Source organism: Ascidiella aspersa, chromosome 2, assembly GCF_963924565.1.
Source record: "Ascidiella aspersa chromosome 2, kaAscAspe10.2, whole genome shotgun sequence".
Lineage (NCBI taxonomy): Eukaryota > Metazoa > Chordata > Ascidiacea > Phlebobranchia > Ascidiidae > Ascidiella > Ascidiella aspersa.
This window is the reverse complement of record NC_139448.1, coordinates 34,335,825-34,349,508: the sequence shown is the minus strand read 5'-3', so window position 1 is coordinate 34,349,508 and position 13,684 is coordinate 34,335,825. Positions and strand designations below refer to the sequence as shown.

The 13,684-nt window shown below is 36.2% G+C and overlaps 1 protein-coding gene across 1 annotated transcript; it reads right to left on the bottom strand.

Annotated features, from left to right (window-relative positions):
* Window positions 1-2,737: 2,737 nt before the first annotated feature.
* On the bottom strand, window positions 2,738-12,373 carry LOC146165450 (uncharacterized). The gene is made up of 5 exons (XM_083382370.1): window positions 12,239-12,373; window positions 11,464-11,558; window positions 10,303-10,417; window positions 7,379-7,545; window positions 2,738-4,745 (listed from the first exon to the last, which is right to left on the bottom strand). Exons 1-5 carry the CDS (start codon window positions 12,357-12,359, stop codon window positions 4,290-4,292), a joined length of 954 nt encoding a protein of 317 aa, XP_083238496.1. The 5' UTR covers window positions 12,360-12,373; the 3' UTR covers window positions 2,738-4,289.
* Window positions 12,374-13,684: the final 1,311 nt, after the last annotated feature.

The following is a 13,684-nucleotide window of genomic DNA, read 5'->3' as shown; positions in this document are numbered from 1 at the left end:
CGTAAGATACACATTCGACCAGCTATTTTTCAATTAATAGCCGCAGGCTAATTTTTGTACACTAAACAACATTTTTGACGTTTTGCCAGCTTTTAACTGCTCAAAATTCTCCTCTTAACATTCAACTTCCTATAGGTTAAGCGTAGCGCGTTAAAACACTAAACATCTTTGCGATTTCGCGAGAATAAGCTTTACCCTTTCTCTGTTGTACACCGTATCATAAGGCAGATAAGATATTGTATGGCGTCCTAGCTATTCCTGTTAAACTTGTTTTATGGCCTAAAGGTTAAACTTTGGAACACGCTAACCTACACTTAGGCTATACTGTTAGTCAAACGGTGGCATTTTCTCTGTTGAGATTTCCAATGCTTTATTTTGTTTTACCCCAAAGGTTTTGGTAAAAAGAACAGTCGTATATGATACGGTGCCAGTTGTCTCCATTACAAGTATACAAAATAGTTATGAATTGCTTTAACTATCAAGGGATTGCTTTTGGAATAATTAACATTAACAAGTTTTCACATTTTACAGAAATATAGTTTTAAAGAGTTTGACCAAACATGCCAAGTTCTTAATGTTAATGTTTAATGGTGTCAGGTAATGGCACAAATTTGTGGCGCCATCTCCTATTTTTTATTTCTGTCTTTGCATATTGCTATTTGTGAGGTGTACGAAGTTATTAATAGGTTGTTGAAGGTTTAGAAACAATGAAGAAAATGGTTGAGCAGTCTTATAGGTTGTCGTATTTGCATTGATATCTGGCGCTACTCCGGACAAGTATCAATACTATACGTTGTCGTTGGTTTATTGAGTATCGGAACAATAGGACAGTGGTCTCCAACCTGTGGGCCGCGACCCCGAGTGGGGTCGCCCAAAATTTCTGTGCGGTCGCCATAACTCACTATATTTCCGCTCTTTTAGTACGATTCATGTATCTCGTTTTCTTTATAATGATGTGCCACTAATAAACGTGACTGAGTTCAGCTTCTACATAAAATTGCTGTTTCTAGCTTTTAATAGATGCTAAATCAGCTGAAGTGACATTTGACAAAATTAGGTTTTTTTATAGGAGCGAATGTCCAACTTTTTAAATTGTTTTATTGTGACATTCTTTCAAAAACTTATAAATGAGCTGTTTTTTCAAAAGTCAATTTTTGTTGCTTAGCTTGTACAACGTGGTTTGCAGATATAAGGACTAGGCTTTGTGTTCTTAATTATGACAGTGGATGTAGCAAACCTCATTTCTTAAAACTCGTTAAATACGTTTGGACTCCGATGCAATCACCGTCCCCGACTCTGTCAAATTTTGTTATGAAACGTTGTTAACCACATGGTTTGTGAAGATCAGTTCAGCGCAATGAGCATATTAAAAACAAAACATCGTAATCGCTTGGAGGTGCATGAAATGCGGTTATGCTTATGCAAAGCGGGTGCTAGGCAGACGCAATAGTATTTTTATTCGTATCTAAAAACAAAATGTGGTCGCAATGTAAGTTCTGATTACATTTTATTTAAATTGGGGTCACTTATTAAAAAGGTTGGAGACCACTGTAATAGAACATTCCTTTAAAAGTTTGTTCTTGAATTTATATTGTCGAGCTCAGCCGTTGGGAGATTATCGTTAAGTTGTTCGTATTCTCCGTTATAATTATTTGATGGCAAAAACAAATTTTTGTGGTTTGTTTTGGTTATTCTAGCTGGTTTCCTGTACATACGCACACCTAATTACACAACTTTAAAAGTTATATAACTAGCAAAACGAAAATTGCTTGAAACAATAAGCCCCTAAAGTCCGTTGATTTAAGAAAGAAGCCTCTATAGATTTCACTGTTAAATTTAATTCCTACCCTTTTTAATTCTATTTAATTTGAGCATTGATGCTTTTGCATGATATTTTCGTTCATATAGTTGTGACTTTGATTTGTTTTAACTTGCGTTTCCTGTACATACGCACACCTAATTACACAACTTTAAAAGTTATATAACTCGCAAAAGTAAAATTGCTTGCGATAATAAGCCCCTAAAGTCCGTTGGTTTAAGAAAGAAGCCTCTATAGATTTCACTGCTAAATTTAATTCCTACCCTTTTTAATTAGATTTAATTTGAGCATTGATGCTTTTGCATGATATTTTCGTTCATATAGTTGTGACTTGACTTTGATTTGTTTTAACTTGCGTTTCCTGTACATACGCACACCTAATTACACAACTTTAAAAGTTATATAACTCGCAAAAGTAAAATTGCTTGCGATAATAAGCCCCTAAAGTCCGTTGGTTTAAGAAAGAAGCCTCTATAGATTTCACTGCTAAATTTAATTCCTACCCTTTTTAATTAGATTTAATTTGAGCATTGATGCTTTTGCATGATATTTTCGTTCATATAGTTGTGACTTTGATTTGTTTTAACTTGCGTTTCCTGTACATACGCACACCTAATTACACAACTTTAAAAGTTATATAACTAGCAAAAGTAAAATTGCTTGCGATAATAAGCCTCTTAAGTCCGTTGGTTTAAGAAATGAGGCTCTATAGATTTTACTGTTAAATTTAATTCCTATACCCTTTCGAATTATATTTAATTTGAACATTGGTGCTTTTGCTTAATATATTGTTCATATAGTTGTGCTAATGATTCGTTTTAACTTGCATTTCGGTAAGTGCCTGCCTAATCTCTTTCTCACTAAGTCCTGAAATATAAACAAGGTTGTATAAACAGTTAAACACACAACAAGTTCGATCGCGTCAAGCGCGAACGTTTATGGAACGAGTACGAAAACAAGAGTGATGAAAAACCTGAACACATAAATAAACAACTTGCGTGCTGCAGCGCGATCGTATACATCTTATGGAACACTGTACACCGAAAACGTTGAACTGTTTGACGATGCGAAAAGAAACGAAAAGTGAGAGTTTGACATGACGGAGTATAGACGTTTGCGGAAATGTTAAAACAATGCAAAAACAACAACAAACTTTTGCCGGCGAGTTATTAATTGGTGTGAAAAATTGTTGGTTAGAAACGTTTTAACCGTTAATCGATCAGTTTAATTAGTTTGTGCCCTATAAAAATAGAAATAGAAATAATTAACTGGTTAAGTTTCTTCAATAGTTAAGGTAAACGCAAGACATTTTACAGTAAAGTGTAAAGACACCTTGAACTCTTTGTTGAAAACTCAAACTGGCAAGAAAAGATTCTTTATAAAGAAATAAAGTATAAAATAAACACATACAAAACCTGCGATATCCCACATGCAAATAAACCGCAATACAGCATCAAAAAACGAAAATGTTTATTTATATATGTGAAAAAAAATACAAGCAGAAGTATAAACAAACATCACAGTGACATAAAAAACGCTGAGATAGAAAACGAAAAAAATACTTTTTTTAAATGGCATGAGAATATTATTTCTTGGTGTACGCCGTATTTAAAACGGTTGACACAATAATGCAGCTGAAATAAAATTGAGCATTTAATAAGGTGGCTTGTGACTAAACTGTATTTATATTGAAAATATGTGTACAGGTATACGGTAATTTTTGTCGTTGTAATATCCAAACGTGAAATTCATATATTTACAGTGCAACTAGTTCCTTACTAGAGAAAAATAACCACGAGCCAAGGGTTTTAAACCAAGGACCTTCGCCATTAAGTTGCCGTATTTTTGCCTACTAAGTGCCCCAGAAATGACAACATTTAGCAAAATGATTGTATGCTGTATTTAATAAGACCCCAGGTGTACGTTTGTGTTCATAATTTGCACACAAGCTATTTGCTTCAAAAGGAACCACATGATTGAGGCAGTTATATAGGGACGACTCGTCTGGCGTTACAATATAACACTATATTGTTTGTGCTTCGAAAATAAATGTGCTCAAGAGAATAATAAAATAAATAAAAGGAACGCTCAAAAGCTCAAACTACCAAAGCACGCCTAGGCAAAAATATGTGTGCAAGAATATGAGCATAACCCAGTGTTTCTCAACCTTTTTTGCAGCAACCCAAATGCTTAGAGTAGGCCTAAGTATAGCAGCTGGGGTTCGATGACCCAATTATTTTCACTGAAGATATTGTAAGTTTAAGTGAACAAAGCGCAAATAAGACAGTTGTATAAATAAGTTAGAGTTCAATTATTATGAGCCATGCCTTCGTATTACTTCTGCTTTTTGTAAATTGAGAGGAATCGGCACAGGGCTAATGTATCAAAAATCTAATAACGTGGATTACTACAATTACAGTCGCGACCCATGGATTGAGAAACACTGGCATAAACCGTAAACGTGGACTTCTTACTCAGACCAACGCTTGCGCCTTCGGAACCATTTCGGCCAGACAGCCGTCATCGCAAGATTAGCGACCCCTGAAGGCCTTCGCGTGGTGTAGAAAGTCCACGGGTAGGTTACTGTATTGATGTGAACTCTAGGCACCAAAGGCGTCGTGGTCTCGGTTTTACGCTCAACGATCAACCGTTCGGTTGGAAGGGGCTCGGTGGGTTCCATTTCGGGGTTATCCTTTGGTTTTTCGTGGTCCAGCGCTGCCGCTGCTGGGTCTTTCGTTGCGGTTGGCATTTCAGTAACTTCGGTTTTGTTTTGAGCGGTCTTTTTCATTGCGTTGGCGACGGCGGCTGTAGTGTCGTTAAGTACGGGTCCTTTTACCCATTGGCAGCTGCCCTCGGGTCCTGTGGGCAGACAGGCTGAAGTGTGAACTGGGTAACCGCATTTGTAAGGGCACTCGTCCGGGTAAACCTGCAAGAATAAAACAAATTGGTTAAACTTTTTTTGTTACGTGTTCATATAGAAAACAGGTTAAGGTGGATTTTTTTGTTATATTTTAATACTTTTTTCTTAAGTTAAATTTGTACGAATTCTTAAAATATTTGTGATATTTTAGTTTTTTAAGTAATTTAAGATAATTCCTTGTTTACAGAAAAACTTTTTTTATTTTCTAATAGAAGCAGCTATTTCGCTTATACCATTATTGGGCACGTAGTAATTCTAATATAAAGGTAATGTCTATAAGTGATATACGAACGAGACATTTTACAACTTGTGTAACACGAGTATAATTCGTTTAATATGTCACTTTTATTTGCACGCGTTCATCAAGATTTTAAACGCGTTACGCCGATAAACTTTCGAAATAATTTTGATAAACGACGGTTTCCTTTTCGCAGAGTGGACACGTTTTTGTAAACTAAACAACAAACAAGCAGCTGCAATCTCCCAGTGCCTTCTAATGCTATCTAATGACTGGTAGTGACTCAGAGAGGATATTAGTCCGCTATCGATCCAATATCTTATTAGATCTTGTTCTGAATCCGATATGCGCTGTGACTATGCGGTTGAGATATTTTCCGCGATTAAAAAGATCAACATGTGGCTAAAATTAGTCAAAATAAGCGTTTTCTCCGTTTTGCAATCGCTGAGTTGTAGAGTATTCGTGTATCGTATTTGACATGTTGCGGTTATTCTTGGACGACTTGACTAACAGGTCGATTTAAATCGGAGATGAAGCATTTTCTAAGGAAAAGTAGCAGGAATTGACGGTATTTCCAGACAAAGCGCGTTACAGGCATGTTAATCATATACGAAGTCATTTTGATGCGGAATTAGGATCGATTGAAAATGATATTTTAAGTATAAAAAGTGCCTCATTCCGCTTTTCGACTTTTGGCTAAAATTTGTTTTATTTTTGTGCTTGTTGTATTCTATGTATAGTATTTGTACCTTTGGGTATTATAGAACAACTTGGGTAACTGGTCAAATGAAAATTGTGTTGTTAATCGGGAAGGCGCAAGAATAAGTGATTTTTCATACAAAATGCGCGATAGATATTTATTTTGCTCAAGAGTCATTTTGGAACTGGGATCGCAATAGTACGATATTGCAAAAATACACGCTTCCGCTGTTTGAATTTTGGCTAAAATTCGACCGAAGCTGTGGCCTATTCTTTTTGTGCTCGCTATATTTCATGGATATAGTCGTCGAAGCGGGATATTATGAAACAATTCAGGTAAATTGTCAATAAAATTAGACATGATGCATTTTCGCCGGGAAAGAAATAGATGATACTTTAAGACAAGATGCGCTAAAGATGTATTACTCATATACGAAGTCATTTTTCTTCGTAACTCGGATTCGCGTTGGAATGATATTTTAAGTACAAAATCCCCTGCGTGACATGGAATACACGCGGCTCGTTGTTCGTAATGCTGTAAATCCCCACGTGTACCATCCGGTTACGCAAGCCAGCATTACTGATATTGCATTTGTTTTGTGGCCCGCGGCATTGGGAAATGAACATGCGCCCAGCGCTCCGAGTTTGTATGTGAAAGGAACAACTCTAGAATAGATGTCAAACATTTGGCAATTGATGATCAATCTTGCCTGAATACGTTCTATAACTTTTCGTATTGGCTTCAAGAGGTTTCAGAAGCCTTTAAAATAGTTTCATTTTATACAAATTCAAAAAATAAACTAAAGGCCATTAAAAGACAAAACATAATTTTTGTACGTTGAAACCACGAGTTTTTACACGCACGGAACAACTCTTATAGACGTCGGGGAATATACTGTCCATTCTACACACATTCAGACACATTTAACTGAATAGCAAAATATATCACTACGACTCAATAGAAAATATATTCTACTTTTTGTTTATTAGCCTTAAAAAAAGTTGTAAGTGATATAATTCAGTAAAGCGCTTTTAAAGTAGGAATCAATTGCTTATTAAGGTGACTGTATGAAGGGGCCAAGTTAAGGATGGAATAAGTCACTAATGCGCTGTAAAGTCACCTTTTTGTTTAAGCCTCAATGCCTTTCTCAACTGAGCCAATGGTGCATTTTCTGTCGTCAGTTCGAACAACAAAGTAATGGATTCGGATTGCGCGTGCGGCTAATTATCACACATCGATCAACAGCGCTTTAAACAGTGTGGTTAAAACTCGTGCAGGTTGCGTGTAGTGTTTTGTGCGATTCAGGTCGCTGTTTTACTGCACGATTTTGATCAAATTAAACGCAAAGTTTGTGAACACCGTCGTTGGCAAGTTCCGCGGATTTTGTTCTACGGTTTGCCTTTTTTTTGCTTTAGATGTCATTTTGACTAAGATATGATCAGCGATTTTTTTCTTGAAGTTTATAAGGAAAACGGTAATCATTAGGAATTTCGCGTGTTAAACCATTTTATAATAAACCAATTTTCGTTCGTAAGTAAAATACAACCTGGATTCATGGTTGAAACTAAAGGATACAAAATCGTTTAGGGTTTCTTTATCTTATTAATTGTAGTTATAATATGTTAGAAAATTAGGCAAATCGACCAGCATCTTTTAAGTATGTTATAAATTACTAAGAAAAAACTACTTTATTTCACTTACAAAGCATTTTTCCTTGGGTCGCTTTATCCTGCACTTTTCGCATCCCAGCTGGTAATTCTTGCTCCTTATATGATGTCGTATGGTGGCCGCTTGTTCAGCGTCCAAATCGTCCATCTTGGCCAGAAAGTCACATTTATCCACCAGTAAACCTCCCTTGTATGGGCGACCTGTCAAAAGGATTACTTTGCTTAAACTTTGTACATTAAAACCATAAAAGATTTATGTTTTAGGTCGCAATTTGTAGAAGCGACCAACGGCAGTATGTTGAACTACAACTACATGTTATGCAAAAATCGTATACTTCTATTTAAAAAATAAAAAAGTGTTTTGTATTATACTACATAACTTTGGTGAAAATAATTTTCGTGAACTACGGTTTAGCAAAATAAATTAGCTTTACTTTAAAATAACGTTACTGTTACTTCTATTTTGTTAAATCGCGAATTTCAAGTGCTTTGGTGCCTAAAATATGGTGTTTTTATATGAACTGTCCTTATTTGGACAAGTGACTTAACGTAATGCAAACGTCCCATCGATTTAGAATTTTCGTCAAAAAACGTTTAAACATAATGACCCGTATTGCTTCCTCAACGCGATAAAATCTCACTTCGATTTCCGTTTCATGTCCAAGACCAACGCCAACAGTTCGCCAGTCGAGCAATTTCGTGCGTAAGCGTGCAAAGCAATTTCGCAGCAATTACCCAAATGCTGCAATACAAGACGGTTGGCGCAGCTCTACCGAACCCGGTCCGACCCGTTTAAGTATGACGTTCGGCTTGGATCCATCAAAGCCCAAACGTCAGCAGCCTTATACCTACGTCACGTTTTGCGCGAGCTGTAAATGTCAATTTCTGTCAACCCGAGTTCGCATTCCGCGTGTTAAGGATTGCGCATTCCGTTTAAGTTATAGCGCTGCAGAACACTTACCAGCGAAAAAGCGTCCTATAGCTTTTGCAACCTTTTTCTCTGACGTTAAAACATTTGGAAATTGCTGTGACCAATTTTGCCTGAATACGTAATATGCTTTTCGATTTTCTCTACAGGTTTCAAAGGTTTTCAAAGCGGTTAAAAAAATTCTTATCATTAAACTAGAGCAGGGATGTCCAACGTTTTATTATAGTGGGCCGCATTGACACTTGAAATAATTTAATGGGCCGCAGAACCTATAAAGGTTCAAGATTAAGTATTGCTTTTTAGAGTTATAACGGGCCTTTAGAGTTATATATGTACATTTTTACCAATGCTTTACTATTAGTGCGCCCCTAAAAGCTGACTGGTACATTTTAATTAGGCTAATATTGAACATTTAAAATCCTACTAGGGAGTGAAAATGACTAGCGGGCCGCACAAAAATTTCAGACGGGCCGCAATGTGGCCCGCGGGCCGCAGGTTGGACATCCCTGAACTAGAGGCATTTATAAGAGGAAACACAAAGATTGGCCATATAAAATTTACAAAATTACTGTCAAAAACGTTTTTTTTAACGCCGTTACGTAAATTTTAGAAGAGATTTTTGTCTAAATATAGTCTCCAACTTTTAATTTTTATGAATATTTTTATAAGCCAAATAAAGTAGAAAACACATTTTTTTGACAGTTGCTTTTCATAATGCTACATTTTCGTTTACAGCTTCCGCCGCGAATTTTTCGGCGGTCTATTGTATTACTCTCGAAGAAAAAGCTTTCTCTATGGGGCGGTCTGACCTTCCCTAGATAGGATCTGTTATCTGCCGCACCTACGACATAAATTCACAAGGGTGGCCTGGCCGACATTAAGTGGCCACGTGCGTTTATTATTGTACACGGTCAAACTTTGCCTTTATTGTAAAGCGTCATTCGCATACGGTTTGTGTGCTAGCCCTGCAGAGAGTGGTTTTTAACCTTTTTTGGTTTTGTTCCCAGAAAAAACTGAGGTGAAAAAATAATAGTGCTATTATTTATATTGTTTACTTTCGAATCTAAGCGACAACACTGCCTTGTATACATGCCCCAAGATCCAAAAGTACCACAATAGTTAAAAAAACTAAAACTATTTTATTAAATCACAGAACACTGCATGTACGCCAAAAACGGCATCAACAGTTCTGCTAAAATCTTACCTCGAATGAAATCATTTTTATTTTAATAAAGTTGTTTTAGGATTTAAATCCTTTTAAACTTTTGTAGTTCTTTTGGATCGGAATAGAACTAGAGGGGATTTAAAAACCTCAATAAATAATTCCATTCAATGAAATTGAAACGATTTGCACTATTTTGTGTGGTTTCAACGGTTAACACTAACTTTTCACATAATCGCCAACATTTGTCACATGCCGAGAACCATGCTACCGTATAGTTGGTCGGCAAAGTTGCTGGATATTTACAGTCCATTAGCTAGCTGACATTGGTAAACAAACAGGCGTGCGGTTACGAGTGGCCAGAACCCAATTAGTGTTACCTCTATGTTGGGTTAGAACTGCACACATGCGCAACAACACCAAGACATTTGGGCATAAGAAGTGTTTTTGGGGCACTTGCCAACGATAAGTGTTAGTATCGGTACTCGCCGATACTGGGATGGTATCGGTGCCGATCCGATACCAAATTATTTAAATTAAACGCAGCAATTTCTTTCTAGAAAGGTAAATTTATCGAAAAATGGTAGGTTAGTAACTAAACTTCCTAACGTTAAAGCAAATTGTGGCTTATAACTTGGAAAAAATGCCTTTGGATGTTTCGATTTGATCTATTTTCTTTTTTGAGCATAATAATGACGTCATTTGGTATCAGATCGGATTCTTTACGTTTAAAATATCGGGTATCGGTAAGAATCGGTATCGAAATATTATGTTGAGCATCGAACATCTCCGCGTCGAATATTCATGCTTACTAAAACCTTGCAGTTTCTCAAGTTAAAAAATTACATAGAGTGAACACTGGGCTCACCTCCAACGAGTTGTAACCCTTCTTCGAATTCCCTCTTGCACGCTCCGTCACTAGATGGCGTGTAGAGGTAGATTGGCAGTCCCTCATCAAAATCCTGGTAACAGCCCTTGTAGATCTAAACGAAAAACAGACAAGGCTTCAATCTATCGGTTACCGCTACTACCCAACCGATAAACTGAAAGACTGTTAGTCAGAGTAAGAGTACATTTTGTATAAATTTGGTTTGTGAACTTTCTATTATGGACTTTTCATATTTTCAACTGTTAGGCGTCTACTCTACTGTAAGGGAATGTTTTTTCTTGTTTATAAATTTGCCATTGTAATGTATGGTCAGAATAAATAACAACGCTGCACTTGGAGAACAATATAAACGTTTCAAAATCTTACGACACCAAACTATCAGCATCATGATTGCCAAAAGGCCAAAACAGTAGTAAACGTTTCACACTTCATCTTTAAAATTATGAACAGATTAAAGTTGTCAAATCTGTTGCAGAAGAAAATTTTGATTGCCAACAGCGATCTATATGCATTTTAATTGCATAATGTGGTAAAGAGACAGTGATCTGTTGATTCCTTGATAACTACTGGCACAAGTTGGTTGTTTGTTTTTCCCTTAGGATTACCTCTCCTCTACATAACGGATCTGTTTTGCAATTTTATGTTCGACCGCTGTAAATCCTAGCCTAAAGCGCAATAACCTTGGCAGAATTTTGATGTCAAAATAAAGCAGCGAGTATATGGGTAGTGGAAATGAACAAAGGCCTTTCGATCATATCTGTTTTTTCGTATTTTTAAACAACTTTGGTGGACATTGTATAATGCTGCCTCTTAGTAAAGATGTTCCGAACCCTTGTAGTTTTCACTATTATGTTTTTTGTGATCAGCTAAAATTGAACAACCTGCATTGCAGAGATACATTGCACTAAATGTTTTCTAGTAAAATAAAAAGTAGTCGGGTAAAGTTGTGGTCCTGCGAAATACTACAATTTGTACACCAAAAAGCCCTAAAAACATTTTTAATTGTTTTCCACAACAAATCATAGGTCAACTAGTTTAAAAATTCGCATATGGAATGTAATCAATTTTTCCAAATTCTTGGTAATAAAAGTTGTGGCAAAAACTAGGAAACGTCGCGAAAAAATTAAACAAAAAACCCACCTTTTCAATGGTGACCTTGGCTACGATCATTGTGTTCGGGTCCTGGCTCTTTTCTGTGACGTCAAACCCCTCGTAGGTAATCCGGACTTCCCCCACTGTAACGTCACAATGGTTAGAATAAGTCATCGAACTTTTAAGTTATCGATTTTAGCCAAACGGGTTTTTATTTGTTTCTAAAGTCGTGGTTCTTGAACGTATTGTTACCCCTAAAAAGAACTTTGTTTGATTCCAAGCTTATTTTTACAAAAAAAACAATCTAAACCGATCGAGCATAATGCTTTAAGGTTTTAGTAGGACGTGATAAGAATGTCAAAGCCCGTTACACAAGTGTGGCATTTTGAGTAGTACTAAGAGAGATTTGAAACGTGCAAAGTGCTACCTACTTATGTATGGGCTTTCATATTCTTACTACGATTAAATTAAAACTGAATTACTAAACTTATTTTTTTTTGCAGAAACCTAAAAGTGTTGCCCACAGTTTGAAAGACCAGTCTAAAAAGTTTCGGTTAAAGCAATCTTTTTTGTGAAGTAAGTTGGAAGAAATTGCAAATATTATTGTCTTAGTGTTTTTAAGCCAAATCGATACTTTTCTGGAGTTTAAACTCTAGCGGCGTAACCACACATTATATGCATTAACCAAATTACTTGGGCGTTTCTTGCGACATGTTAGGCGATTCTCATAACAAACTTTACTAGTTTCCCGTATGAATGCATTTTATAATCTCATTTTTTTGTGTGTTTTTTGTTATTTCTTTTTTGTGAAAAGTAGACTTACCGAAGGGCGTCCGGCAAATTTGCTCTTGCGTGTGAAGATTCCGACAAAAACAATCCGATATTCCGTATCTTACGTTTATAAACAGAACTAGTAACATCACAGAGTATTTCGTAAATTCCATCGCGTTTTCTCAATTGATTTAAGTCTTGAACTTTTACTAAGTTAAACGATCTAAAAACAAAATTTGTTCACAACAATACGCAGAGAAAGAAAAAAAAAAAAATAAAGACAATATACCGAGTTAAATAACGGATAACACAAGTTTGATTCACTTCCAACACTTCCTGTACTAATTTGCATTTGTCTGAAAAGCTATACTGGGAATTTAAATCCATATGTTTATTTCGCATTTTATATGAAGATTTCATACTAAGCTTGCAACGCTATTTGATCTTTCATCGCCACTAGTATAAAGAGTATATTTAACCTTTTTGAGAAAGAATGAGAAAGCTCGCCGTACATTTGTCTTTCTGCAAAAGCAATGCTCTTATAACTTAAATCCCATAAATAGATGTTTATTTCGTACTTTACTTGAGGATCCGAAATAACGCTTGCAATGCTAACTGATTTTACGGGTATAAAGCATCTGAGTATATACGAACGTCATCCTACATTAGCAAACGCTTAAACAACGTGCGCCAACCTGTCGTAACACTACCTCGACACCCCGTGCGCAGCTCAAATACAGCTACCGGAATCTCACGCTGCCAGGTCCGCAACTTGGTATACGAGGCCGTTTTTTCTCTCGGTGGGCCCCTGATAACGATATCCAATCGTTGTTAACCGAAAAAAATCCAGGAAGGTTAATTGTTCGCCTATCCCGCTTTCACTGTTCATATTTATTTTATTCCAACAATGTTGTAATTAAACACTACGAGTATTATCATATTTAGCGTGGGCCCTTAACACCTTGTGCATAGAAATCTTACTCAAATTTGCGTTTTTAAATTAAAATTAATCTTTAAACCAGTTCTACTAAACCAGGGTTAAGTTCGCCCCATTGTAGGTATATCCATTTTTGGAGTATCAAAAGTTTTAAGAAATGTTACTAATGGTAACATCGATATTTGCTGAGGACCAAATGCCATTGCGTTCTATCACTTTAATTTTCAGTTCTCATATAATTTGCATTATGCTTGGCTTTTTCCGTTCAGAGCGTATTTTGCCTAATACTTCATGCGCACGTGTTTTGTTGGCAAATCTAAACAACTTAACGTGCTATACCGAAATTCTAAAAAGGTTAACAAGAGCAGCTTCCGTTTACCAATAAATATTGCGCGAGATTCCTTACCAAAAAAACAAGAGCGCCAAGCGCAAAACAAAGACGGTCACGTAATCCAAATTCGTAACTTTTTGTAATTTTACGATATAACTCGTATTTTCTAAAGACATGCAGAACGAATTACAAAAAAAAAACATTTTTGCATTTTCGGTATTTTGTCTTGG

What these genes read in the sequence shown, in the direction of transcription:
- LOC146165450 (XM_083382370.1), bottom strand. Translation starts at nt 12,359, where the DNA reads ATGGAATTTACGAAATACTCTGTGATGTTACTAGTTCTGTTTATAAAC. An exon ending in AATTTGCCGGACGCCCTTCG is followed by an intron (nt 11,559 to 12,238) that starts GTAAGTCTACTT and finishes GTGACGTTACAG; the next exon opens with TGGGGGAAGTCCGGATTACC. An exon ending in CCAAGGTCACCATTGAAAAG is followed by an intron (nt 10,418 to 11,463) that starts GTGGGTTTTTTG and finishes TTTTTCGTTTAG; the next exon opens with ATCTACAAGGGCTGTTACCA.